The following is a 26,646-nucleotide window of genomic DNA, read 5'->3' as shown; positions in this document are numbered from 1 at the left end:
TTAGCAGAAAAATCCTCCCCTTCCTTATGCAGATACCTAGGGCCACTGGCTGATGAGTTAGCACAGTCATGCTGGGTTGTGTGGGGTGGGATTTGGGTCCGGTGACCCACAGGCTGGCTTCGGCCCATGGGCCATATATTTAACACACCTGCTTTAGGTCGTTGTGTCAGTGGGACCTGATGGATTCTTGGCTTACCTCAGGGTCTGACACAGCATGTCCAAGGCCCCCTCTACATTTGCAGGCAAAGGTGCGATGGGATCTAATATGCAATTCACACAATTGCACCTTCTCACATGCCCATGGTAGGAGACCCGGTTGTGGGATCACATATTAGATTGCATTGTGCCATGTTGCCCAATCCTGGGCTCCCCCTTACATGGGCAAGAAGCAGGCTTCCATGGTTGGCAGTCTTATGCATCCCAGTTGAGGGGTTTCCAACCCCAGGTGGACCCCACGCAACCCTGGGGCAGGGTGGTTATAATCCCCATTCCAGGGGTGATTCCCCCTGCCTTGGTGGAGGGCAGGAAAGGAAGAGGAGACGACCCTGGGGATTATAGCTGCCTGGGGTTCAGGAAACCCCCAGGGCTGAAGGATTGCTGCAGAGGCACTTCTGACCAGCCCTGGGGGCAGAGCCAACCCTAGTGGGGCATGGGGCCTAGGTCAAATCAGGCTGTGCGTGGCCCCCATAACACTGCATGGGGTTGTGGTACCCTTGCAAAAGTGGAGGGGGAGGGTCTCCGTGCTTCTTCTGCAGTGCAGGGCTGAGCCGCCAGCTGTGGCCACTGCCCAGCTGCGCAGGGCCCCACCAAAGTGTGGGGCCCAGGGCGGTTGCCCCAATTTCCTGTACCATAGGGGGGCTCTGCCTGGGGGTGCAGGAAAAACCCAGGGCTGGAGGATCACCTCAGAGGTGATTTCTGTATCCCAGAGGTGCAGGAAACCCCCGACCCTGGGGATAGCAGGTGTCGCAATCCCTAGGGCTCTGTGGTGCAGGAAACCCTTGGAGCCTGAAGATTGCCACAAGGACTATAGGAAAACACCTGGGGCTAAAGGATTGCCATAAGAGCGATTTCCCCCTGCCCTGGGGGTGCAAGAGGCATCCTGGATCCTGAGGATTGTGGCAGGTGATTTCACACACCTCCAAGCCCTAGGGATTGTGGCAGCCACGAGGCCCAGGGGTTTTAAGCTGGGCATGCTGCACCCTTGCAGTTGGGAGCCCTTTCAGCTACATGTGCAAGTTTAAAGCTCGATAGGAACCAACTGGAAAGGTAGTACACATTTTCGAGGTCTAACATTATAGCTCATTGGAGATATTTGTTGTGTAACAGCTAGTTGGCATGTGTAGCTAGTCTCCAGTTAATTGCACAATACCTGTAATATGTAGAGGGGGCCCAAGTGTTGTGTGCCATTTAGCAGCACCTCATTTGGAGGAAATGTCAGTCACAGAGTATTACATGCTAGATATTTTTAAAATGCCTTACCAGGTAAGGCATGGATGGCTTTTATTCAGTCAACCTGAGTTTGGTAGTTTGCATTTAGTGCTTCTTCAATCTATTCTGTGATATAAGAGCTTAAAATAGGAATTTGCAGGAAAACTCAGTCTGTGATCTTACCGAGCAGCTAGTGAAATACCTTTTTCTCCCTTCCTGCCACCCCGCCAAGTTAAAGGCCACCAAGCCAGGGAACCCTTTACTTAATTAGCAGTTTTTCATTCCTGTGGTCAGAAACTTGTTTCATAAAAACCTGCCATCAGGATAAAATACCAACCCTGTTGGAATTCATTCTGCGTCTCCCACGAACTTCAGTAAGGGCTAGTTTTTCATGTGCAGATTCACTAGAATTTGCGACATCAGTTGAGGTCAGAATCTGGTCAATGCATTCACATGCAGCTGAGTACAAAATGATTGTTTCTTCTGTCTCTTTGGCCTGCCATCAGTAAACCTTCTTGGAAGGAGAAAATCACTTTAAAGGTATTTGCATTTCTGTCCAAGAGCTACAGAATGCTGTTTATTAGGTTATTTTAACCTCTTAGGTGTATCTTTGTTTTTGGAAAGGCCAATTTACTAGATGGGGATAAGAATGTCTGTGATAACAGATCAGGCTGCTGAAACATCCAGTCATGGGAATTCTTTTAGGTTAGCTTCATCTAAGACCAGGATCTGATTATTTTTTGTCAAATTATTATTTTTTGCAGGACTCTGTCATAGAATTGCAAAAGAAAATAACTAAGACCAACTCTTCTGAGAGTTCAGCACAATTTGAAATGATATTGCAAGTATATCTGATCCTAGCAGAGCATGGAAACGGGTCCAAAATCTCACAACCTGAAGCAGTTTGTAAGGTGGGTCAGGGCCTCCCGTTTGGCCAGTATACTCAGAGGTGGATCATGTGCATCTGAGGTGGAGATGGGGTCCAGTGTGGCTGTTCAGTGATTCAGTGACTTCAGGACTTGGGTCAGAAAGTGCCGGGGTCTGGAGTAAGTGTAACTGCAGTTGAGAGCATCACTCTTCCATCCAGCTTGGCAACACTTGGGCATTGATTTTCTGTCCTGATGTGATCCTGTGGGTATTATCTTACAGCATATCCTTTTTTCTAAGTGTCTTTTCCCTTCTCCCTCCCCCTCCAGCCCTGAGACCCAGGGGTACAGACTCTGAGAAATGGACAGTGGGCATCCTCTCTTGGTAACTGTGAAGCCACGGTTCCTGAAGTTTCTGTACAGCTGGAGTTGGTTCAGAGGCCTTAGGAAAGTGGCTCTTCAGGGCTCCCCGTGTCTTCCATCATGGATCTAGGGACACTCATGGGTTGTGTCATTTCTGGAAGCAAACCTAGCCCTCACCCAACTAACAGGGCTGTTAGGGGGAATTTCCATTGGCTGAGGCTCAGAATGTTACACTTTCCCTGTTAGCTTTTCTTGCGGAAGAGAGACTTCAGCCCACTCAAACTGGAGCTTCATTTTCCTACAAGATATGTGACAACTGTTTTCTCTGTCTCTTATTCCACAGACATTAATGACAATGTTACAAACACCGGATCTCTCAGCATCATGTTGTGAGACCCTGCTTAAAGCCATTTCTGCCTTGCTTCTTGCTGAAAACGTGTTTCTGCCAGATGCTTTGACAAAGGAAACTATTGAGAAGGTAACAAAGTGCATTTTGCAGCAGATACATCCCAGTCCAAGCTCTCTAGAATGAACACACTCAGATGGAGTAAACTAGAAAATGGTTTACACAAAGATGTTCGCATCTTTCTTGTGTTATAGAGAAGGTACAAACTGCCCTGACTGAAACAATGCATGTGGTGAATGTGTAGGAGTTGATCCAGAGCTTGTTTAATTTGTCGTATATTTGTATTAGAGTAGTGTCTAGAAGCCTTAGCTGAGAGCGAGTCCCTTGTGCCAGTCTCTCTACAAATGCATAGAGAGGTATCAAGTAAGGTTCTTCACGGGTTGATCTTGGGCATAATATTGTTCTGTATCTTTATTAATTTTTTCAAAATGGAATTGAGCCATATGCTTAATGTTTTTAGATGATCCCAAGCTATGCAGAATAACTCACTTCTAAATGGTTGTGATTAAGATTCAGTGACCTTGATAAACGGTCTGAAAAAAAAAAGATAAAATATTATTACAGGTGTTACAAGGACAAGTGTAAAGTATCACAGTAGGACTAGATTAGTTAAATATGCGAATACAAGATGGGGAGTGACTGGCTAGGCTACAATATTTCAGGAAAAGACCTGGCAGGTTATAATGGACTGCAAGCTGAATATAGGTTATATAGCAAGTAATGCATCATATTTGTGCAAAAAAAAAAAGTTAATAGCATACTTGGATATATTAATAAACATTTTGTATACAAAGGAAGTGATTCTTCCCATCAGTTTGTTGGTCTGTCCAGTTTTCAGCAGTGCATTTTAAGAAAATTGAGAACAGATTGGAAAGAAGCCAAAGGGAAAAAGAACCCAAATGATTAGAGGTCTAGAAAACATGTCCCATGAGGAAATGAAGTAAGAACTAGGATAATTTAATCCAAAGAAACAAAGACTGAGGAAGGATATGATCATCTTTCATAAACTCCAAAGGTTGCTATAAAGAGGACAGTGATCAATTGTTTTCTGTGCCTACAGGGAACTATACTAGAAGTAATGGGCTTAAATAGCAGCAAGGTTAGGTATTAAGGCTCTGCAAAGCTTCGATCCCTGATTAGATTCGGTGGCTAAATCTCTGAATCCGAATTGAATCAGGAGACCCTTTAATCGCTCCGAATCGAATTGGAACCCTCTGAATCTATTTGGTGAGATTCAGAAAAAATCGACAATTCAGACATGGACACAGCTTTAAAAGTTTTTTTTAACATACCTCAAGGTACAGGGCTGTGATGCTGGGGCAGATGGAACATCCCACAGGAGCATGGGGGGTCCCCCAGCACACTCAGCAGCAGACCTGGAAGCAGCCCGGAAACACTTTGGGCCATGCTCCTGTGGGATGCTCCATGCGCCCCAGCATTGCAGAGTTCACAAGCCATGCCTGTTACCTTGAGGTATGTAGAAAAAACCCTTAAAGGTGTGTCTGTGTCTGAATTGCTGATTCTCTGAATCAACATCGGATCTTCAGATTTGGATTCAGGCCGAATCCAAACTGAATATGGCCCGTTTTGCACACTCCTATTAGATATTAGGAAAAGCTTTCTAAGTATGGGAATGATTGAGCATTGGAACAGAATACCTGTAGAGGTATTGGAATCTCCATGATTGGAACATTTTAAGTTCAGGTTAGGCAAACATGTGTCTGCGTTCAGAACATGATGATCCTTGTTCGAGTCGGGGGCTGGACTAGATGACCTCTTGAAGTCCCTTTTGTACCCTATTTTTCTATGATCCTGTGGTTCTGTCAGAAACTGATGTTGTTTAGGTGCTCGCCTCTGTCTCAACAAGATTATTTCTCTTCCTGGCAACCCTGCTGTGTGTCCAGTTCTGTCCATAAGACTTGATCCTACAGGCATTTGAATACTGGTGACCATGAGAGCAGTTCCAGCAACCTCAGTGGGACTACTCAAGTACTTGGTGTTGCGCATGTAATGCTCAGGGTCAGGAGAGATGAGTCGACATTTATACATCACACCATCAACACAGAGAAACACCTACCATGTGCATATGAGGAATGTAGACTTCATGTCTCTATTTCCTTTATGAACAAATAAGCTGCTTGTTGCTGGTGTAACCCTTCTTCATTTCCATCTTGCAGGTATTTAGAAGTGGATTTGAAAGACACAACCTTTTGAATTTCTCTGAGGCAATGTTTGCAATGAAACAGTTTGAGAGGGTAGGTGAACTTTTCATTTTTAGTCTATTTAGTAGCCAAATGACATATCAGCATAAGCAATGTAGGGGGTTCATCCCCTTGGGTGGGGAAGGACTGAGAGGAGGTTGGAATGTTATTTTGACTACTGAGCATGGAAACTCCATTACAGCTGCTAAATTCATAGTATCTCTTATCTACTTCCTATGATAAGATATTGTCTGTTGCTGTGGCTTATAATTTTTGAACATCCATCTTCCATGTTTTTGTGATTTTGTAGGAGTGGTGGAGTCTTAGGTCATGTTTACACCATCAGAAAACTGCACTAGTATGCTGCAGTAAAATACTACATGACTACTCTGCATATACTATAGCCCAAATGGCTAATTCCCTTGTGGTATGGTATGGGCATATACCAGTAAGCATGCCTGAGACATGAATCTGTTGGTGCATTCCCAGTGCCCCACAAACATCACCTAGGATGCATCCTTTTTGGGTATAGTTTGTGTACAGTGGGAAGGCTGTGTTTCAGTGTGGTTCCATCTATCATGGTCATGTTGATGTAGACATATCCTTGAGGTCACTGTAAATCAAAAAATGAAAGTGATAAAGCAAAACTAAACAAAACCTCTCTTTTCTATACATTATTATAGATTCTAGTTTGTTTGGTTGTAGTTCCCCCTTAACACAGGTCCTAAAATATCATCTTAGTTCATGGGATTCCTGAAAGGGTAGGCATGGGATGGGAGTTAAAGAGCAACCAATGGTTAAAATAGCGGTGTACCTTTGCATATGATGAGTGTTTAACATCTGTAGCACCTACATGAATTTCCCCCAGAAAATTAAATATCTTGACTCTGCTATTTGTGACATGTCCCCAACAGATTGGTTAGCAGGGGACTTGTCTCAGTTGAAGTACAAAACTTTTAAAAAATCAAACATTTGGGAAACTTAGGGTGCAGTGGTTTACTTTTTCCCAAATCCTTTAACATGCAGCAGCACTCAGAGAGATGTGAACACTGCAAGAAATGTACAGAGAGGCTCTCAGTCACACTAATCCTCCTTTTGAATATAAAAAAGAATAAATTGGGAGGACAAAGAAAGTTTCTTAGTATAATGAAACTGCTGACAAATTTCCTCAAATAAGGTTTGGTGTCTGACACCAAAGTTTAAGGAAAAACTGACAATGGGGCAGGAGATACTGTGTTCACAGAGGGAAAGGCAACTCTCAGGAGAGGAGGAACAGAGATGAAGATGAAAGCTTGGGATTTTTATAGATGGTATTGAGAACAGGGATTTCTGTGTGGGTATAGCAGGGATTGAGATGGAAAACTAGGGATATCTTGTGGGGTGGGGTAGCCTGAATATGGTGGCCCAGTGCTTTGTGGAGGAAATACGAGGAATGCAGTCGAGGAAAACGGGTTTCTTTGCATAGAGCAGGGTTGACCTTGGGGTTCATGTGCTCTGTGGGGAGCCTGAAATTAGTACTGGTCAGTCGTATCTTCAAATTTTTGGTCCTATAAGGAATCCCTGGTCAGTGTCAGATGGTGTATTACACAGACTGCAGCTACCCCAGGAGCTGCTATCTTGGGTTCATTATTGTCTTGGTCAGAATTGGAGAGACTTTTTTTTTCTCCTAGCATTTTCTTCCATGCTTTCTGGAGTATATTGAGCACTGCTTCTCTGGAGAAGATGTTCAGGCTAGCAATGAGGCCTTAGCAATTCTGGCTAAACTTATTCTGGTGAAAGCAGAACCTCCCACAGTTGGCTCAATGGCTTTTGAAAAGTATCCTCTTGTTTTCACACAGTCATCCATAGGGTAAGTCTCTACATGCCCCACAAATAATGTTATATCTATGCTTTCCTTGAAAAGGTTTGGAAGATAGCATTGTCAAGCAGACTGCCACTTCACTGACTATTTATCTTCCTTTGAGGAGCTGGTCTAATCTCTGCAGCACTGGCAGCTTAAACATTTACTATACATCTGTCACAGAGAGGAGTGAACACTTGTCTCTTCTCCAAGGTTTACTCTCTTCTCAAAGCAGCTTAGCAATATATTTTGCTTTCTAGTATTCAGAACTGTTCAGAATATAAACATTTAGGATACGGTAACATACAGAGGCCAGTCAAGCAGATCCAAATTTCTCTTGCCAGCTTTCATATGTTGCTTATGGTACCTTGGTAGGCCAGTTGAGTGATACTGGATACACTGATGAGAAATAAGCACTTATCCGCTTTGTGTACCCTGCAGATTTGTAGACTAGACAATTTAGCACAGGGATGGGTAAAATGCAGCCCATGGGCCACATCTGACCTGCGGGGTCCCTAAAAAATTTTTTAAAAGAATATTTAGCTGCCTGTTATGCCTGCGGGGTCCCTAAAAAAATTTTAAAGAAGAATATTTAGGTGCCTGTTATGCAGCCCTTGATGGCTTGCTGAAATTCTGTAAGCAGCCCTCTGCCAGAAATAATTGTCCGCCCCTGATTTAGTGTGATCCAAGGTAAGAGCCTGGAGCATGCCTTTGGGGCTATGCCAGCCTCTCTGTGTGTATGCAGAGCAGGTACTGGGAGGTGAGACTTACTTCTTGGCAGTCTGCCTGGCCTTGCTCATGGGGTGGGGTGGATATGAAGGTGTTCAGTCTTGTGGTGGTAGGGACTATGTCTTCCTAAATATATGTTCAGCATGTGGTACCATAGGACCCTGGCCACAATTCTGGTTTCTTGGTTCTTCTGCAATACACTGGTGATAAAGTAAAAGCCCCAACAATTATTCAAAGTGTTCTGAATTCCAGGTGCTTCTGTCACATGTTCTTTTCTGTTTTGGAGGTATCAAAGTATGATCAGGAATCTTTAGTTCTGGGCCTGTTTTTGAACAATACATCATTTCTTAGGACTAAAGGGAATGCTGAACTTTACCTCTATATAGAGAGGGAGAGAAGAAAACCTGCCCAATTCCATGGAACTGTAGTTTAAAAATGATCTATTCTGTAGAAACGAACTCCTTTGCTCTGGAGATTTTCAAGGGCTAACTTGCAGGCACTTTCTTATCTGTCTGTAGGGGTTGTCCACATCATGGAACACCAGGCTGAGGTCAAGAGGAGAATGGCAGCCACTAGGCCCCTAGGCTTATTATACCGCCCTGGGCAGATGAGCATTGACTGAGAGAAGCCAAGCAATATAGTAAAGAGACCTACATCTGAAAATGGGCCATGCGAGCTTGTTTTCTTTAGGGAACAAAGAACAAGCTGTTGCTTGGTGTGAGGGAGCTAAACCTTTTATCCAGGCAGATAGTAAGGCCCCATAGGGTATCATAGAAAACACTTTTTCTTTGACTAATTTTTGGGATTTGGATAGATTTACATCCCATCTTAAATACAGATATATGCACCCTACTTTTACAGCTAAGCAGCAACAACTTCTGAGGTGTGGGAGCAAGCCCCAAATCCTGTTGAAACGCAGTAATTCTTTATAGACAATTTCTAGTCCTCTGCAGATTAGGAATGAATGGGTGGTTGGTACTTTATGTTGTGAAGATAATAAGAAGCCCATCCAAAAGTGTGCTGCTTTGGGTTACGAAGGGGCCCAACTTCACATTTCATAGATTTCATAGACATTAGGGCTGGAGGGGATCTTGGAAGATCATTGAGTCCAGCCCCCTGTCCAAAGGGCAGGAAGTCAGCTAGAGTCATAGGATCCCAGCAAGATAAACATCCAAATGTCTTTTGAAGGCATTCAAGGTAGGTGCTTGAACTACCCCTGGCGGCAGTCCGTTCCAAACCTTGGGGGCTCGGACAGTAAAGAAGTTCTTCCTTATGTCCAGCCTGAAACGGTCACAGAGGAGTTTGTGACCATTTGATCTTGTCATCCCTTGGGGTGCACTCTTGAATAGATGTTCCCCCAGATCCTGATGAGCACCCCTGATAAACATTAAAAGGAGCCAATTTAAGTTTAAATGTCAGGATTGGCAGGGGAAAGTATAACTGCTGTAATGTAATGGTGAGTTACTAATAAAGTTTTTGGTTTTATTTTTAGGGCCAGTACAAGACAGCAGAAAAATAAGAGCAATGGAGAAAGGTCACTAGTGCCAGTGCTGGATCACATTCTATCTCTAATTCAGTTACCAGGAAATGAAGACGTTACTAATCTTTCACACTCTTGGGCTGCCCTTGTGGTACTTCCACATATTAGGTAAGGGGTATCTATGATACAGTTGCCTTATATTTGAATACTGCTGCTACTTAGCTCATGTATCTTGGACCACTTATAGATCTCAAAGCAAAGGAAGGGACATTATGATCCCCAATTTACAGATGGGTAAACTGCGAAACAACTGAAATCACTTATCTGTGGTGACAAAGCAAGTCACTGCCAAAGTTGGGAAGTTTTTTTTCCTGGCTTCTCACTCGGTAGCCTTGAAAAAGTTGCTCCAAGAACTGTTGTTGTCTAATGTCCCTAAGGAACCAAGCAACTCTCATTTGTATCAGTGCTGCTGGAAAAAAGAATTTAGAAAATCATAATTAATGGTGTGGTTAAAGTTGTGAAATGAAGTGAACAAACTTTATGAGATAAGCCATTGTTTTGTGTCTGGTATTAGCATTGCAATAAAAATTTCTAACTTCATTTTTGGCAGACCAATAGACAAAGAAAAAATCGTGCCACCAGTCACCAGGTTTATAGAATCCCTCTTCGTGGCTATTGACAAAGGAGGCCTCCGCAAAGGTCAGATATCTTGCATTCATTAGCTTCTTATTGGCACAGTTATGCTGGAGAAACAAGGCATAGTAAAGAAGAAGAACTACACTGTATCCCAGTTTAATGGGCAACCCAGTAAAACCTGAAACCCACAACTGAAAAAGAGAAAAAGGAAATAGGACAGCAATTGTCATTTATAGAAATAATAGGGTGGAAAGATAAATATCATGTCAAAGGATAGTGATTGGACAAGAAATCCACAGAAGCAGACACAAAAGGTGTGTCTGACTGAGATGGAGAGGAAGATAGGATTTGAAAGACACATTGTGAAGAAAAAGAAGCAAGCAGGAAGGCAAAGAAATGAAAAGCAGATCCAAGCCAGGTCAAACTAGGACACCTCGTGTCAATGAGATAGTAATACTCTTATTATTTTTATAAGGGTTCTCTGGCTGCAGTGGTTGGAATCTGCAAGTCTAGGATTTCACTATCAGCATCACAGGTAGTGTTGATAGCAATTCTGAAATTAAAAGTCTTGCCTACAGGTACAGTGGCACAAATTAATAAGCTGTTAATCATTAATATAACCTTTACCAGAGAACTCTTATGATTGGATTGAAAATGCTTGTGAAAATTATTACTCTGGCAGGTATAATTAAATTCAGTGTTAGGCAGCCGTATGAACGGATACCAACGTTTTGTTTATGGAGCACTCTTTATCCATGGATCTCGGAGTGCTTGCAGCAGGTACATGTTTGTATCAATCAAACAACCATAATCTAGATTAATCTTCATAGAAATACCCAAAGAAGTGTACTGCATTTTGCTTTTCCACTTCAATACTGTTTTTCTGTCAGTAACACCAGCTGTTCTTCCTGTCCATATTTTTATATGCTACACAACTGCTTTAGTCTATTGTAATTAATTCTAGAGGAAAATCCCTTAATAATCTAAAAGTAATAGATACATAGTCTGATTCTGCCACTACTTTCTGTTTTTAAAAGCAGAATTTCCTAATGGTTTCAGTAAGAAGTTCAGAGCACAGATCGGTAATCAGAAAGAGCTTGTGGGGGAGGGGGGCAGTGGGGGCATAGTGGCAGATCAAAATGGCAGAAGATTTTTTAAAGGCACAATGAAGAATAGGTACCCAGTTCCTACTAATTTTCAATAGAAGCTGGGTAAATAACTCCTCCATATTTCAAAAGTCTTCTGTTGCATACTTGGCATAGAAACAATGACTCTTCTGCAATAGGAAAAGAAAGGAGTGGTCAATTATACTGCAAACAGCCCTGTGGCCTATTTAGGTGTGGCATTGATGAGAATTGTGCTCTACCTTCATGACTGGAAGGTATTTTGGCTGTGTAGTGCAGGGATAATTATAATAGGAGTGGACCTGAGAGAGAAATCCTTTATGACTAAAGGTGTGTGATCTGCAGGTACGATACTATGAATGAGACTTTTTAAACCCATCTAGCCTATTGAAAGCCCTTTTCCATTCATTTCTAATGGAACTTGGTTTCTATATCCCTTAGAAAACTGGAAATCCTTCCATATATTGTTGAGGCTTCCTCCAGATGTTCCCTACGTTGCTGTGCATATGCAGGTCTCCCGCAACAAAGGGCAACACGCCAGACATTAATGCATTTTGTCCCAGGATAAAAATGACGTATCTGCCACAAAAATGGCAGATCAACAACAAAGAATGTTGCCATTTGAACAGCAGCTTCTTTGTCAAATTTAATATATGGCCAGGTAGGGGGTCATAGTTGGACCCTGATGGTCCCATGGTACTCTGTTCTCTATTCCCAACTTCAAGAGGAGCAAGGAGGTGAAACCAGCTGGTTTCCTGTCAGCCTGCCCACGGATGAATTGTCAGGGCTTCCAGACTGGTGATCCAGCTCCCAAGCTCTGAGTAAAGGCCCTGGCATACCTGCAGCCTGGGAGCCTGGACTGCTGCTGATTAGCATTCAGGCTTCTGCATTACCAGAGGCTTGCAGGGATCCCTGTCACTACTGCCACCTGGCAGTAAAGGTGTTGGAGCTGCCTGCAGCCCAGGAACTGTGAAGAGCTTTTGTGGCTGAAACACCAGCAGCTCATTAAAGCACTGGGACCTTTAAACAACCCCTAGCGAACCAAGAGCCAGCTGGCTTCTGGGCTGCCTGGGAGCTAGACTTGCATGTTTGTTAATGTACCTGTCTGGCTCACTGATAGACTCCCCAGGGGTGGGGGCAAGTATGGAGCAGCCCCCAGTCATACCCTGGCTGAAGAGTATTCTTTTGCTGTACTCCAGCCAGGGGGCCTCTGAATATGTGGCTGCCCACATTACTTGTTATTTTTATAGGGCTCCAAATTTGTAGCCCTGCAAAAGTAACATCTGGGAGCAGCCCAAGATGCAAAGTTATAGGGCAGTGATTCTCAGCCAAAGTGCTGCAGCACTCTTGGGTGCCGCGAGATCCTCCTGAGGGTGCCACAAAGTGCTGTGCAAACACCTGCACATAACTCACAAACTAAATCCAGAGATTTAAAATGAGAATCTATGGCGTCAGCAATGTTCTGATCTGTTGAGGTCTTTGTGAGTTCTTTGCAACAGAACAATTGTTCTGTTACTTCTCCATAGTCAAGAAATAAGTGAAAGCTAAGAGCTGGCATTTTTTTCAAAGGGTTCTTTGAGTCTAAAAAGGTTGAGAACCACTGGCAGTAGGGGCACTTGGTACATTTCTTTTTATTTCCATCCCCCACCTCACCTTTTCTCTCTCTAATGGTTTTTGTATTTTTTCTTTGCCAAGCACCATTTAAGTGCAGTATTTCTTCTGGGAACTGTAGAGCAGAGCTTAATTCTAGTACTTGGCTCTCCTTATGTAGACACAAACAGGGTGCTTCCCACGTTTAGGAAATACAGCAGATCAGATTGGACGTGTGCTTTGATGATCCTTAGGGAACTTTTGTTTATGACTCCATGATGGATGACAGGAGTTCAAATTACTGCCTTTAGTGACAGAAATGCTGGTTGCAGGGCAGTTGGATTATGATTGTTTCACCTCTGCCTCCTTTTATTTGAGAGACAAACAAATACAATGCGAACAAATGGATATATAGATTGGTCTTGCTCTCTCTTCCCAGAAAGCCTGTTTGTGGCCTGCCAAGCTGTAAGCACACTACTTAGTTTATCAGAATCTTCTGAAATTCTCCTTTTGTTACCTGTGGAACGTGTGAAGAGCTTGGTGACGTAAGTAAACTATTTTGTCTTCCTGGTATTCCACTTAATATAGTGGAAAGATGACTTTGCCTTTATATAAGGGCTCTTAAGTAAAACAAATCTTTATTCTTATGTTTCTTTGGGAAATGGAATTGTGTTGGTCACAACTTGTCTCCTGGAGGATACTGTGTAGTATATGTATTTGATACTGCTATTTCCTTAGCACCTGCTCACTTAAAACAGAATTCTATTTGAAAGCTGCAGACTAACTGTTATTACTAGTAAGTATGTGAAGGTAGCAAAGCTGTTTTTATTTGGTAGAGTTCCTGTTGATAAAATTTTGTGTTATTCTGCTTACACATGCACACAAAAAGTTTTTTAAATAGTCTTAATGAAATAGAAGTATCACATTGTTGCTGTTATTGTGAATCTTGGTTTTGGTTCAGCTGTAAAATGTTAGGGTTTAAGTCTGCTTTTGGGTATGAACTAGATTTGTGTACTCCCTTTAATGAAGAGGGGCACTTCATTTTTGTGCTTTACTTTTTAATAAAAACTATTCTGCTGACTCCCTGCAACTAGTAATTAATGTCTGTCATAGAATAGCTGAAAGTGTTTAGGTTCTGTACAGTCTTCTGTCATAGTCCTCGCAGTCTACCTAGAGGAAGCAAATGGGCCTGGTGTCTCCTGAAAAGCAGATTGGTCATCCATCCATCCATCCTCCCTGTTTATTTGGTCCCCGTCACCATAGGGTTTGAGAACCTTGGTCATCAATGGATTTCTCCTTGCAGTAGCCGTACTGCTTTCACTGCTTAACATTTTTGCAGATTGTTGTAGACATTCTTACAGATTTTGTAGCCAAATCAAAAATTTGTGGCCAAAACAGGAGCTTTAAGATTAGTTTTATGAGGCCCAGTGCCAGCCTTACCTCTATAATGATTCATTCTACTCTGGCTGACAAGATACAACTCTTTCTGGGCAGAGGAAGCAAGTTAAGACAACTCACTCCTCTCTTTATGCAAGCCTAGCTGCTGTTGCTGATCCAGTATGGCACATGGTTTAGACTGGCATTGCTTCATGTCTGTTGAAATCAGCAATTATCCAAGAGCATGCACAGTGTCAGCCTTTGGATTATCCTATCTGTGAAATTACATAGGTCTCTTTGTGGACTCTATTTGCCAGTCAGTCTATAACAATCCCAGTTACAGGTATGGAGGTAATTAAATGAACTTGTCAGATCTCATTTTGTCCTATGTAAGTGGTACCCTAAGACCAAAAGCACAGTATCTGGCCTGCCATTGCATGTCCTTTTAATAGAACAGTGATTCTTAACCAGGGTCCTCTGGCACCCTATTAGGTGTGCAAACATGACTCGAGGTAAAGTCAGAGATTTCAAATAGGAATCAATAGTATTAAAAACATTCTAATCTGTTGTGGTCTTTCTGTTACTTTTTCATAGTCAAATACAAGGGAAAGCTTAGAGCTGGCATTTTTGAGGGATGCCTTGAGTCTAATGAAGGATGCTTTGAGTGTAAGAAGGTTGAGAACCACTGTAATAGTATGTGGATGGTACGGGGGAGTGGGGGATTTTCTTCCATGTTGGGAGTTCTGTATTTTATCAAATTTTGTATTCTGGAGGTGATCACCTTGAACAATAATAACATGGTATTTTTGTTTTAGCACCTTCCCTTCAGATCCATCGGTCTTGCTGTTGGCTGATCTGTATTACACCAGGTTGGCACTGTGTGGTTGCCAAGATCCACTTTCCCAAGGGAACTTAATGGATTTGTTTGATAAATTGCTAACAAATCTTTCCACCAGCTTATCCAAGGTAATTTTCTATTCTACTATTCTATTTCCAACATTTCAAAGCACTTTGATGGAAAATTAATTCCTAGCACAGTGGCAAGGAGTTCTTGCTACATTTAAAATATGATAAATAATGAAAGCCTAAAGAAAAAATGTGTAATGTGTAAAAATGTAGAAGTGAAAGTCCTTCATCTTTTTGAAATTATGTCCATTTTCACTGGCCCATCACAGTTTGCAGTATATGTGCCCATGTGCTTAGGAAATCTGTTTTTTTTTTCCTTTTTGATAGGTCCGGCTCTTGACTGTGAGGATTTTAAGTCATTTTGAGGCTCTGTTGCCTACCCCAACTGAGGTAGTGTTACAATTTCCCTAATTTTTAACATTTCATCCCCATTGGATGCACTGTTTTTCATTAAGGCAGTTTTCTTGGTGCTGACTTCTTTACCAGTTCTATGTTCTAGTTTATGCTCTATAGCAAAAGCAGGCTCCCTTTAATGCCTGCTTGGGATTTTTTTCTCCAATTTATATGGGCCTGATCCATAGCTAGCATAACTCCACTGAAGTCAGTTGACAGCACCTGTGGATCTGGAAAGTTCTGACTAAACAGAATAGCCTGTTATAGCATCCTCTAACAACAGATATTCTGCTGTTTTCTTCAGGGTGATAGACCAGGTGAGCTTCAGTCTGTGTTTGCCTTATTACTTCAAGCTGAACTCGTTCCAGCGACTGTAAATGATTACAGGGAGAAACTTCTGCATTTAAGAAAACTCAGATGTGATGTGGTGCAGGCTGCAATACCAGAGGGACCATTACGTGAGGTACAAAGTTATTGCCAAAAGGCACATTGATTGTATCATTTCCTTTTTGTAAGTTAAGCCAAAAAAACCCAAACTTTTGTACACGTTAGTATGTTGCAAGGCTTTTCAGAGACTGGTAAAGCGCTTACCACAAAGGAACTAGCCATTCTGGGTGGGCTTTTCACAGATGTCCATGACAATTTAGGAGCACACGTGCCCTGGTAGGTCAATGGGCCTTGCACTTCCAAGTAAGCTGGATGCATTTAAGTATGTTACCCATTGTTTTTAAAGTGCCCTTGAAGCACTGGAATGCACCAGTGATCTGTCTAGTCCACTCTCCTTTCTCCAGCCAAGGCTTGTACTTGTTGCTTCAGGAGACGATTTAAAATGCCCAAATGCACGATGTGGTACCATGTCGAGGAATGTCTTGTTTTGGTTTGTGATCACTGTTTGCTATGAACAGGCTTTCAGCAGGCCCAGGGCAATGGTAAGGGAAGCACTGTGAGACCAGGGACCGAAGATGAAAGGAGTGCATGAAGAGTAGTCATTCCTCAGGGACACGATCCTTGGAGCACAAACGAAATCCATTCCCATGTGGAGAAAAAGTAGCAGAAGGGCTGGCAAGCCCTCTTGGCTTAATAGGGATATCATGGTTCTCTTGAAAAAGAAGAAAGAGGCATATAACCAATGGAAGCTTGGAATAGTCTCTAAGGAACACTGTACAACAACAGCCCACACTTGTAGGGAGCAGATTAGAAAGGCTGAGGCAGCAACTGAATTTAAACTAGCAACAGAAGTTAAGGACAATAAAAGAAGGCCTTCTTTAGGTATAGGGAACAGAGGGAAAACAAATGGAAGCATGGGGCCATTGCTTAACAACTCAGGACAGCTGGTTATCAACACTCAGGAGAAAACTGAACTCCTGAATGACTACTTGGCTTCGGTATTTCACCAGACTAAGGGGAAAATCATACTAGATATGGTTCAGAATGGGCATGGTGGGAATAACCGCCTTCCTACTGTTGACGTTGAGCTGGTGATGAACGTCATTTGAAAGTGCTGAAGGAGCTGGCCGAAGTCATCGCAGGACCTCTGGTGAAACTCTTTCAAAACTTGTGGTGCTCGGGGGAGGTCCCTGAAGACTGGACGAGGGCCAATGTTGTGCCCAACTTCAAAACAGAGAGGAGAGAGGACCTGGGCAACTATAGGCCAATTAGCCTAATTTCTATCCTGGGGAAAATCTTGGAAACATTCATCAAGGAGTCTGTGTGCAATATGCTTGCACAAGGTAGGATTCTGAACGACAGCCAGCATGGCTTTGTCGCAGGCAGGTCTTGTCTTACCAATCTCATCTCTTTCTATAAGCGGATAACTTGCCACCTGGATGAGAGAGAGGAGGTCAACATTATATACCTTGACTTCCAAAAGGTCTTTGATCTGGTATCCCATGATGTTCTCATAGGAAAATTGGAGGATTGCAGGCTTAACTGAGAAACAGTTAGATGGGTAGGAAGCTGACTGCAGGGTAGGACCCAGACAGTTCTAGTGAATGGATCTGGGTTGTCCTGGCAAGAAGTGGCCAGTCATGTCCATCAGGGGTCTGTGCTTGGTCCAGTGCTTTTCAACATCTTTATCAATGGTTTGGATCTGGGGGTGAAGAGCTCACTGGCCAAGTTCGTGGATGACACCAAGTTATGGGGGAGGGTGGTCACGCTTGAAAATAGGCTGCAGATACAGGCTGGCAAGTTGGGCGGATCAAAACCCAATGAAGTTGAACATTGAGAAGTGTAAAGTGCTCCATCGGGACGAACAGTCTTCAACATGCTTGCAGGCTTGGTGGTGCCAAGCTGAGTAGCACCACAACTGAAAGGAACCTAGGGGTAATAATAGACCGTAGTAAGAACATGAGCTGGCAGTGTGATGCTGTAGCCAGCAGGTCAAATGGTACTCTGGCGTGCATCAATGGATGCATGTCCAGCAAAACCAACGAAGTGATTCTTCTGCTTTACTCAGTATTAGAGAGACGGCAGTTGGAGTACTGCATCCAGTTCTGGGCACTGCATTTCAACAAGGACATGGGAAAACTTGAGAGAGTGTAGAGAAGAGCCACCAGTATGATCAGAGACTTGCAAGGCAAGCCATACAAGGAAAGACTGAGGGATTTGGGCCTCTTCAGCCTAAAAAAAGAGAAGGTTGAGTGGGGACTTAGTAGCAGCTTAGCACTATATCAGGGGAATACATCAAGGGCTCGGTGAACAACTGTTCACCAGGGCATCCTTGGGGGATAACCAGGAGTAATGGCCACAAACTCCAGGAAGACTGTTTCAGGCTTAACACTAGGAAAAAGTTCTTCATGGTTATGGTGTTCAGACTGGAATAAACTCCCTGCAGAGGTGGTGCAATCACTTACCCTGGAAATTTTCAAGAGGAGATTGTTCACTAGGGCTGTGCAAAGCTTCGGTAGCCGATTTGATTCAGAGGAGATTCCATTAAAAGGTCTGAATCAAACTGGAAGTCTCTGTTCCTCAAGGCCACCGAGAGCCTCAGCCCTGGCGATGCGCTCCTTAGCCAGGTGATCTCCATAGCGAAGGAGCTTGAGAATCAAAATGGAGAGGTTCCAGGGGATTGATGTCCCTGGCTGGAGCAAGCCACTTTCACCAGAGGTGCAGGCACAGGTGAAACAGCTGAAGGAGGGCATCAAAAAATGGCTGGATCTGTTGTGGTCCAGTATGGTCCACATGCTGGTGAGCATGTGCGACCTGAGGTTGAAGGGGTGTATCTGCAGCAGAAAAACCTTCTATCACTAGATGGAGGTGCTGGTAAATGGAGTCAGGGAGGCAGAAGGGCAGATTCGGGGGGACATAAAAGAGGGGGATCCACTTTCCCATGCCAGCACTTCAACCACAAGCCAGTCTCCTCCACCACAGCTGCTGCCAATGTGGGCCAAGGGCGTGGCTTCAATGTCCAGAGGCACCAGACCCCACCATCAGGCAGGTAGCGTGGAGGCCTCAGTGGCTACCTATCTCACCGAGGACGTGGAGCTGCTGCACTGCAAACTGCATCCAGGTGTAGCAGGATCTGGCCACAGTTGCCTGGGATCACTTGTCCTGTCCACCAGCCAGTGTTCCAAGCGAGAGCGTGTTAAGCATTACTGGTGATGTTTTGATACCCCAGCGCATCTCTTTGGATCCTGGTTTGGTGGAGCGGCTGGTGTTCCTGAAGATGAACGTCCCACTGCTGGAGTTCCTCAAGCTCCACATGCAGACAGAGTGAGTGCCACCTTCCTCACTCCACAGCCATTTGCTTTTTTAATTTTCTTTCAGACAACTAATAATGACAAAGTTCTAGGTATTTTAGTGATTTCCCCATTATAGTCTGTGGCCGAATTTCCAAATCTGAATCAGCCGAATTGAATTGGGACAGTGATTCGAATCACCAAATTGCATCACTGTCCCTCCAAATTGCCTGAATCTGAATCGAATACTTGCTGCTTCGCACAGGCCTGACAGTCACCTTGCTGGGGTCACCTGACCTGATGACCAAGGGGCTGGACCTGATGATCTTGTGGGGTCTCTTCCAGCCCTTACAGTTTATTAATCTGTGAAGATTTGTTTATTTAGCTGTGGTTATTTTTTTAATTGGCTGGAATTTTATCCTGCTCCATATCTGGCAGGAAAAATAAGTATATAGATCACTGTTCTAAAAGCTGTTTTAAATAGTAACAGTGAAGAAAGCAAACATGGGTGGTTAGGAGCTCAGTTGAATTATTCAGAATTTATCTCCTTTATCTTCCAATAAACTCTGTGTATCCGAACCTCAGGTCCAGCTTTTTGGAGGCCTGGGGGGTCTATGTACATGGAGCTCATGGCAGGAGAGAGGATTGATAGATGACAGGGATGTCTTTCTGTGGCTCCTGAATCCAGGTCATACTGTTCAGCTGCTGTGGGCTTCACACCATAGATGCTGCTGGGTGAAGAATTTTCACTGTGGTAGCTAAATCTTCCCTGATGCTTAACTCTTTTTAGCATTTTCTTTCTTGAGTTGTAAGCTCCTTTTGGCAGGGATCATATTCCTGGCTGTACAGCATCTAGGTCAACAGGGATCCAGTCCTAATAGGGGTAATTGTATCTAATTCAAGGAATGTTTTTTGGGACAAGAGCTCTCATTTTTTTGTCATTTGCATAGTGCGTGCCCCAATCAAGTCTTGGCCTCTACATTCTGCCATCAGTAATAACAATATAAAATATTTTTTAATGATTGGTGAAACTGCTGAGGTTGTAACGTTACTGATTTATTTATTTATTTCCTCTCAGTTCCTTAATCAGGGAAGCTAGCCATCTACCTACTTCAAATATCGTTGTTAAAATTTAAAACAGCATTCTTTTTTGTGTTACTGTAGGTGCCTCTTCGATATTTATTGGGAATGCTTTATGTTAACTTCAGTCCTCTCTGGGATCCTGTTATTGAGCTTATAACGTAAGTAGGTACTATTGCAGATGGGGCCAGCCTTTTTGGTAGATACCCTGAGTGCTGCTCTCATCCTCTTCCTCTGCTCAGTCTGCTTTCTGCCTATTGTTTCCTACCAATCTGCTGCTCTGCTTTCTGCTTCCTGCCCCATCTGCCACTGTGCCGCCTGTCCCCCTCCCATTTCTCGGTATGCCATATGCCATACATAGGCTGTACATGCCACTTGTGACATACATGCTGTAGGTTGGCCACCCTTGTGCTGTTGGATACCAGGAACTTCTGGAACATTGTTGTACCTTCTTCAGAGCTTTAAAAATACCTAAATAAAACTGATACAAATGCATATACATAAGCATGAAAAAATATTTATGTGCGTTACTGCAGAAATGCCTCTGACTTTTAACTTATTTTGATGATGTACCAATATCAAAGAGGAAAAATACTATTAAATAACATTAGGCTGGTGACATAAAGGGAATAGAATCCAAGATAAGAATTTCTCTCTCATGTTATAAGTGTTACTGGTATGTTTGTTTTGTTCTCATTACTGCCCTTACTACTAACTAGATTCAAAACCTACTAAAGTCAATGGGAGAACTCCCACTGATCACTGAATGGAACTCAAAACTTGTATTGTCTAACTTTGGTCTCCTTCGTGTTTTTCAATGCATGTCTTGTGAAGTAAATGGAATTTTCCCCATCAAATTAGTGAATAATGAAAAATGTTAAACTGCACCTTCAAAATATATGTTCATGCTATGTTGGATCAGAGCTATGTTATTGCAAAGAACTCCTTGAAATTCAGACTTGAAAACCTCTGCATTGAAACGGAATTTAATTGAATGCACAAACTGTAGCTAAAATATTTTAAGAACAGTTACTGTTTGGGATCTTTAAACGAAGGCAGAGAAATGGAAATGTTACAGCTGTACTCTGCACATACTCTGTGTCTCTACATACCGACTATGACTGGAAGTGTGAAGCCTTTGAACATACCAGTAATTATATTGGATAGTGACATATGACTTTTTTTTTTTTTTACCTTACCCATTGTCTTAATTAATTTTAGTTCTCATGCCAGTGAAATGGAGAATAAACAGTTTTGGAAAGTCTATTATGAACACCTGGAGAGAGCTGCTACTTATGCGGGTAAGCCACATCTTGTAGATGGTTAGACTTAAACTTGGCTAAGAGCTGAGTTGCTCATGAGCAGGGCTGGCTTATCTGCTCCTGCATGTCCAAGATGGGTAAAAAAAAGGAGGAAGTCAGGGCAACCTATATTCCTGAAGTTGGGATATAACTTTTTTTCTTTCTGTCCCCATTTCCAGAGTGGGAAGGGAAAAGCCTGTAAAGAAAGTTGTTTTTTCCCTTATTTTTCCTACTTGTCAGGGAGTAGATGGGGACAGCTCAAGGGACAAGGGATATCACTCAGATGCTTGCTTTGCTCTTAAGGCTGAATCTGCCCTTGGTGACTGGAATCATCAGAAATCTTAAGCATATAGGACAAGAAGGGATCTCCTGGGCCAATGCCTCTGTGTTTACAGGCAATTATCTATACAGATTCCTAAAAATCATTTACTTCTAATCCTGTGCTACCACAACTACAAAGCATAAAGCCAAAATGCCAAGAATACCCTACAACGTGCCATAGGTGCAAAGCAGGGGAGATGAGGGCATTGCTGATGCCCTTCTACTGCAACAGCCGTGAAGAAAGTGAAGTTATTTTTTGCTTAGATGATTCTAGACCTATCCGTAGAGATTTTTCAGGACCCGCTTACCTTCAGCGTAGTGGGATCTGAGCAAATGCTTTGTCTGTCTTGGCTGCACTCTTGAATTCTAATACTGAATTCCATTGTAAAGACATGAGCGCACCCAGGGCTTCAGCTTCTAGATGACTCAGTGCCCACATTCTACCATCCTGCGATATCTTGTAAGCCATGTTGCACTTTCAGATCAGCCCGGAGAGAAATTTGCCAAATAGATGTCTGACTATGTCAGACATTTATTCTGCCAAATTAAATTTGCCACATAGACGTCTGACTTAGACATCTTCAGCAAAGCCTTTAACACTGTCTCTCATGGGATTTTCTCTGACAAACTGGAGAGTAGTGGGCTGGAGTGAAGTGGGTGGACAACTGGCTCAAAGGCTGTTCCCAGAGAGTGGTGATTGATGGGATGGCCTCAGCCTGGAGGGCCGTCTCCAGTGGGGTCCCTAAGGGATTCATGCTTGGACCTGTGCTATTCAATATATTCATTAACAATTTGGACCAAGGGGTAGAAAGCACAATGATTAAGTTCCCAAATGATACCAAGCTGTGGGGAAATGCAGGCACACCAAAGGATAGGGCAAAGATCCAGGAGGAACTTGACAGACTGGACTTATGGGCGGATGAAATCAGATGAGGTTTAACAGGGAGAAGTGCAAGCTTCTTCACCTGGGTAGGAAGAACCCTCACCACAACTATACAATGGGTGGTAGCTTACTGGTTGGCACAACATCTGAATGAGACCTGGGGGTCACAATCAACTAGAAGATGAATATGACCCAACAGTGTGATGGCTGCCAAAAGGGCCAATAAAACTCTGGTGTGCATCAGCCACTGTGTGGCCAGTAGATCCAGGGAGGTACTCCTCCTTCTCTATTTGGCATTGGTGAGGCCGCAGCTGGAGTACTCTGCCCAGTTCTGGGTATTGCACTTCAAGAACGACATGGATAAGCTCAAGAGGGTGCAAAGAAGGGCCCCCTGTTTGATTAAGGGCATGGAGGGTGGGCCCTATGAGGAGAGACTTTGTGATCTAGGTCTGTTCAGTCTGAGGAAGAGAAGGGTGCAAGGTGACTTGATAGATGCCTACAAGTACCTCAGGTGGGGAGCATCAAGAACTAGGAGAGCAACTCTTCAGGAGAGCACCTCAAGGGAGGACGAGGACCAGTGGACATATACTAATAGAGGGTAAATTCAGGTTGGATATAGGAAAAACTTATTCTCTGTAAGGGTCACTAGAATCTGGAACACGCTCCCAGCAGAGGTGGTGCAGTCGCCCTCCTTGGAGGCGTTCAAGACGAGGCTGGCCAGGCACCTTGCCATGCTCATCTGAGCCTAATACTTCCTGCCCATGGCCGGGGACTGGATGTGATGATTTCACAGGTCCCTTCCGGTGCTATGATTCTATGATAGTATAATTAACAACCTTTTACATTATGGGACCAACCCTCACCACAGCAGTTGCTGAATGAATTTCCTTAAAGTAACCGATATGTAACATTTTCTGTTATAGAAAGGGAGTTGCAAGGTGAGTTGGAGGAAGAGCAGGAACACACTGCAGAAACAGAGAATGAGAAGATGTCAGTGAGGACTCTGCATTTGGAGCAGCTGAGGCTGAGAACAGATTGCAGTGAGAGGATGGATCACGCAAATTTCCGTTTTCTGCTATGGAAAGCATTGGCCAAGTTTCCTGACAGAGTGGAGCCCCGGTCAAGGGAGCTTTCCCCACTTCTCTTGAGATTCATTAGGTAAGCTTGCATGTTCAGTGATGAGGTGTGTCATTATAAATGTTACTTTTACATGGTTATGATGTAACTAGAGACCTGCAAGACAATCTGTGAGTTTTATCTTTTAACAAATATTACATTCATAGACCTCCCGTTTAACCAAAGAATAGTCTAACTTTTATTTTTGCTGCTCAGGCCTGGATGATCCAGGAGCTATTTCACAATTCAAAATGATCTGAAAACCAAGCTGTCAATTTGGTTCTACTGTTCAGTGCCTATTCACTGATGAGTTCTGGTGAACTAGCCTAAGTGCTGCTATAGTGGATATAGTTTCAGTGGAAGACAAGTGTCTTAAACCAGAAACAGAAGTTACCTTTGTGCCCCCATAACACTTTTATGGTGGTACAAAGCTCAAGTAAATGAATGTGTATGCCCTTTTTTGTGCTGCCAGTGCCCCAAATTGGCTGACCAATAGGTGGTATAAATTTATGCTGCCTTTTTAGTGCACATCTGTTTGTTTTATGATAGGAGAGCACAGGCAGTCCACAGCTGCCTGTGATCTCCAGCTACCTCAGGCAGGCACTCTCAGGAGTTCCCAGGTCACAGAGGATTGGACCCCTGAAGCCCTGGGAATGCCTGCCCAGGTTTCCCTGCTTGCAGAGACACTGGTAAGAGATCCTATGACATGCATATCACATTGCTGCACCCCAAGTCAGGACGCAGTCTGCAATCCTGTAGGAATCCTTGCTCCCAGCCCTCCCCCTGCAAGCAGATGTGTGTCACTGGAATTTCTCTACTGGATGATTCCTGGGGTATGTATTTCACGCTACTGCACTCCAGGTTGGTGTGCCCTCAGCACTTGAAAAGTTGCACTGTAGGTCGAGATGCAAGTAACATGACACACAAGCCCTGGGAATCCCTTGCAGGAGATTTCTGGGGCACAGTGCCCAATGCCTATTTTTGCTGATCAATTGGATCATCTGTGCCAGGGCACATCCCAGCACAGCTAATAACACAACAAAAATGATGTCTATTTTTGGTGTTATATAGGCTAGAAAAGGAGGCTCTTCTTCCTTGCCCTGTTTTTAAATGGAAAGCCTGTATTTTAAATTTAGAATCCTAAGACAGAGATGGAAAGCCCCAGTACTAGGTGAATTGAGTGGGAGTCTTTCATAGGCTTCAGATTATAGCACAGGACTCTTTACAGTATATTTCCTCATACTTAGTAAAAACTAACTTGAATTAGTTCAGATGAGGCTTCTACCATGGAAAGGGTCATAGGTTCTTAAGTATCCCTAGGTATCCTGGATTTGATTAGTCTTTCATTCACATTTCTCTCCTTCACATGCACCCTTTCCTCTACCACATTGTTAAATATAAGCCCATTCTGTTTACAGGTCAATGCCAATTTCTATTCTTCTTACTGTGGTCCTCTCATTTCCCCTCTCCCTTCCCCTTTTAATGATCTTGTTTTATGCATGTGCACTTGAATCCTTAAATACCTCTCTCTCTCTCTCTCTCCCTGCCTGCATGCCAAAATGGACCCAAAAATCTCCAAAAATTTGGAGATCTTTAACTACACAGTGTCACATGCAGAATGCTGTTAATAATTGAAGTTTCAGTAGTGGTCAGTTTCTAATCAATCTTATACTGATATATGTTTGATATATATTTTTTTTAAATATAGCAATGAGTATTACCCAGCAGATTCACTGGTAGCTCCCACCCAGGATCTTAAAAAGAAAAATAATGGTGCAGTAGAAGAAGAAAAACCTGCTGAAGAAATAAATCAAACTACAATGGAGGAGGAAGGGGAGGAGGGAAAGGACGAGGGAGAAGTAGAAAGACCAGCAGTGGAAGAACTAGTGGTTGAAGGGTTTCAGAAAAAGAAAACGAGAAGAGCTGCTGCCAAGTAAGGTTTTTGTTTTGTTCTTTACTGGTTGGGGAGAGAATTAAAACGTTCTCTGGTTGGTATTTTATAACACTTCTAGTTCCTGGGAATGCTCCTTTAAAGATCATTACTTTCCCTTTCCTTCATCTGTTGAAGCTTTCCATCAGATTTCAAGCTCTTTGGAGGCAAGGACTCTGGCCTCATACATTACCTGGCATCAAAAGGGTACTGGTATTGTCCTGAGCCTGCAGTCACAGTTCAAATAACAGTACACTGCTCTGCACAGCAAAAGTTGTGGGACATTCTAAAGTCAGCGTTTGAAAAATTTAATATCACCACTGCTGTTTCTATTTCCTGTATGTGAGCCTACCTCTCTCTTTAAATCATTAAATTATAGTCTCTTACATTATGTTTTCTTTTATTCCCAAGTCTTGGGCCATTTCTGTGAATTAGTTATAATTACAAAAATCTCTTGTAACCAGATTTGAACTTCTCCCACAAAATGTTCATGTCTGTAAATGGAAATCTTTAAAATATTGTGAGTAGTAACTAAAGTGTCAAAGATTTACTAAGTGTTAATGAGTTTTTTTTTAGTGAATTTTTTTTTCTTGACCCTAGACTCCTCATTATACTTTCAAATTTGTGCCACTTTGTAGTTTAGGTTTCCACACAATTAAACTCTTCCTTGTTTGACTAAAAGGTAAATGCTAGGCATGGCCTAAGTGTTTATACTGAAGCTACATGCATGGTGAGGAGTAGTGTGTTGGACCCATAATCCATTTTTATTTAGGCAAAGAATGTTACTCTTGCTATGGAAGGAAATAATAGATCCACCAGTCCCCTTTCCTAGCTTGAGATAGGGCAGAAAGCATTTTACTACCTGGCAGATTCCATGGAAATGTTTTTAGGATGAACATCTACAAAGTGCTGCTGAACCAGTGTAAACTGTGACTTGCTCTGGCCCCATCCCTTCTATATCAGGATTGCCCATTTTTGGCACTTTAAAAATTCTGCCAC

At 43.0% G+C, this 26,646-nt stretch overlaps 1 protein-coding gene across 1 annotated transcript in view; it reads left to right on the top strand.

Moving 5' to 3' along the window:
- The window catches only part of UTP20 (UTP20 small subunit processome component), a 101,978-nt gene that overhangs the window by 11,309 nt on the left and 64,023 nt on the right, over positions 1–26,646 (top strand). The window contains exons 9-22 of the mRNA XM_090042822.1: positions 2,193–2,339; positions 3,001–3,135; positions 5,241–5,318; positions 6,935–7,113; positions 9,326–9,481; positions 9,924–10,012; positions 13,103–13,208; positions 14,856–15,006; positions 15,274–15,336; positions 15,644–15,802; positions 20,181–20,257; positions 21,318–21,397; positions 23,525–23,759; positions 25,426–25,650. Of these exons, the coding sequence (XP_089898948.1) occupies positions 2,193–2,339; positions 3,001–3,135; positions 5,241–5,318; positions 6,935–7,113; positions 9,326–9,481; positions 9,924–10,012; positions 13,103–13,208; positions 14,856–15,006; positions 15,274–15,336; positions 15,644–15,802; positions 20,181–20,257; positions 21,318–21,397; positions 23,525–23,759; positions 25,426–25,650 (1,880 nt within the window). The remainder of the gene's footprint in view (positions 1–2,192; positions 2,340–3,000; positions 3,136–5,240; positions 5,319–6,934; positions 7,114–9,325; positions 9,482–9,923; positions 10,013–13,102; positions 13,209–14,855; positions 15,007–15,273; positions 15,337–15,643; positions 15,803–20,180; positions 20,258–21,317; positions 21,398–23,524; positions 23,760–25,425; positions 25,651–26,646) is intronic.

The sequence above is a fragment of the Crocodylus siamensis genome, chromosome 4, assembly GCF_052110815.1.
Source record: "Crocodylus siamensis isolate JL-2025a chromosome 4, ASM5211081v1, whole genome shotgun sequence".
Lineage (NCBI taxonomy): Eukaryota > Metazoa > Chordata > Crocodylia > Crocodylidae > Crocodylus > Crocodylus siamensis.
This window is presented reverse-complemented; position numbering and strand designations above follow the sequence as displayed.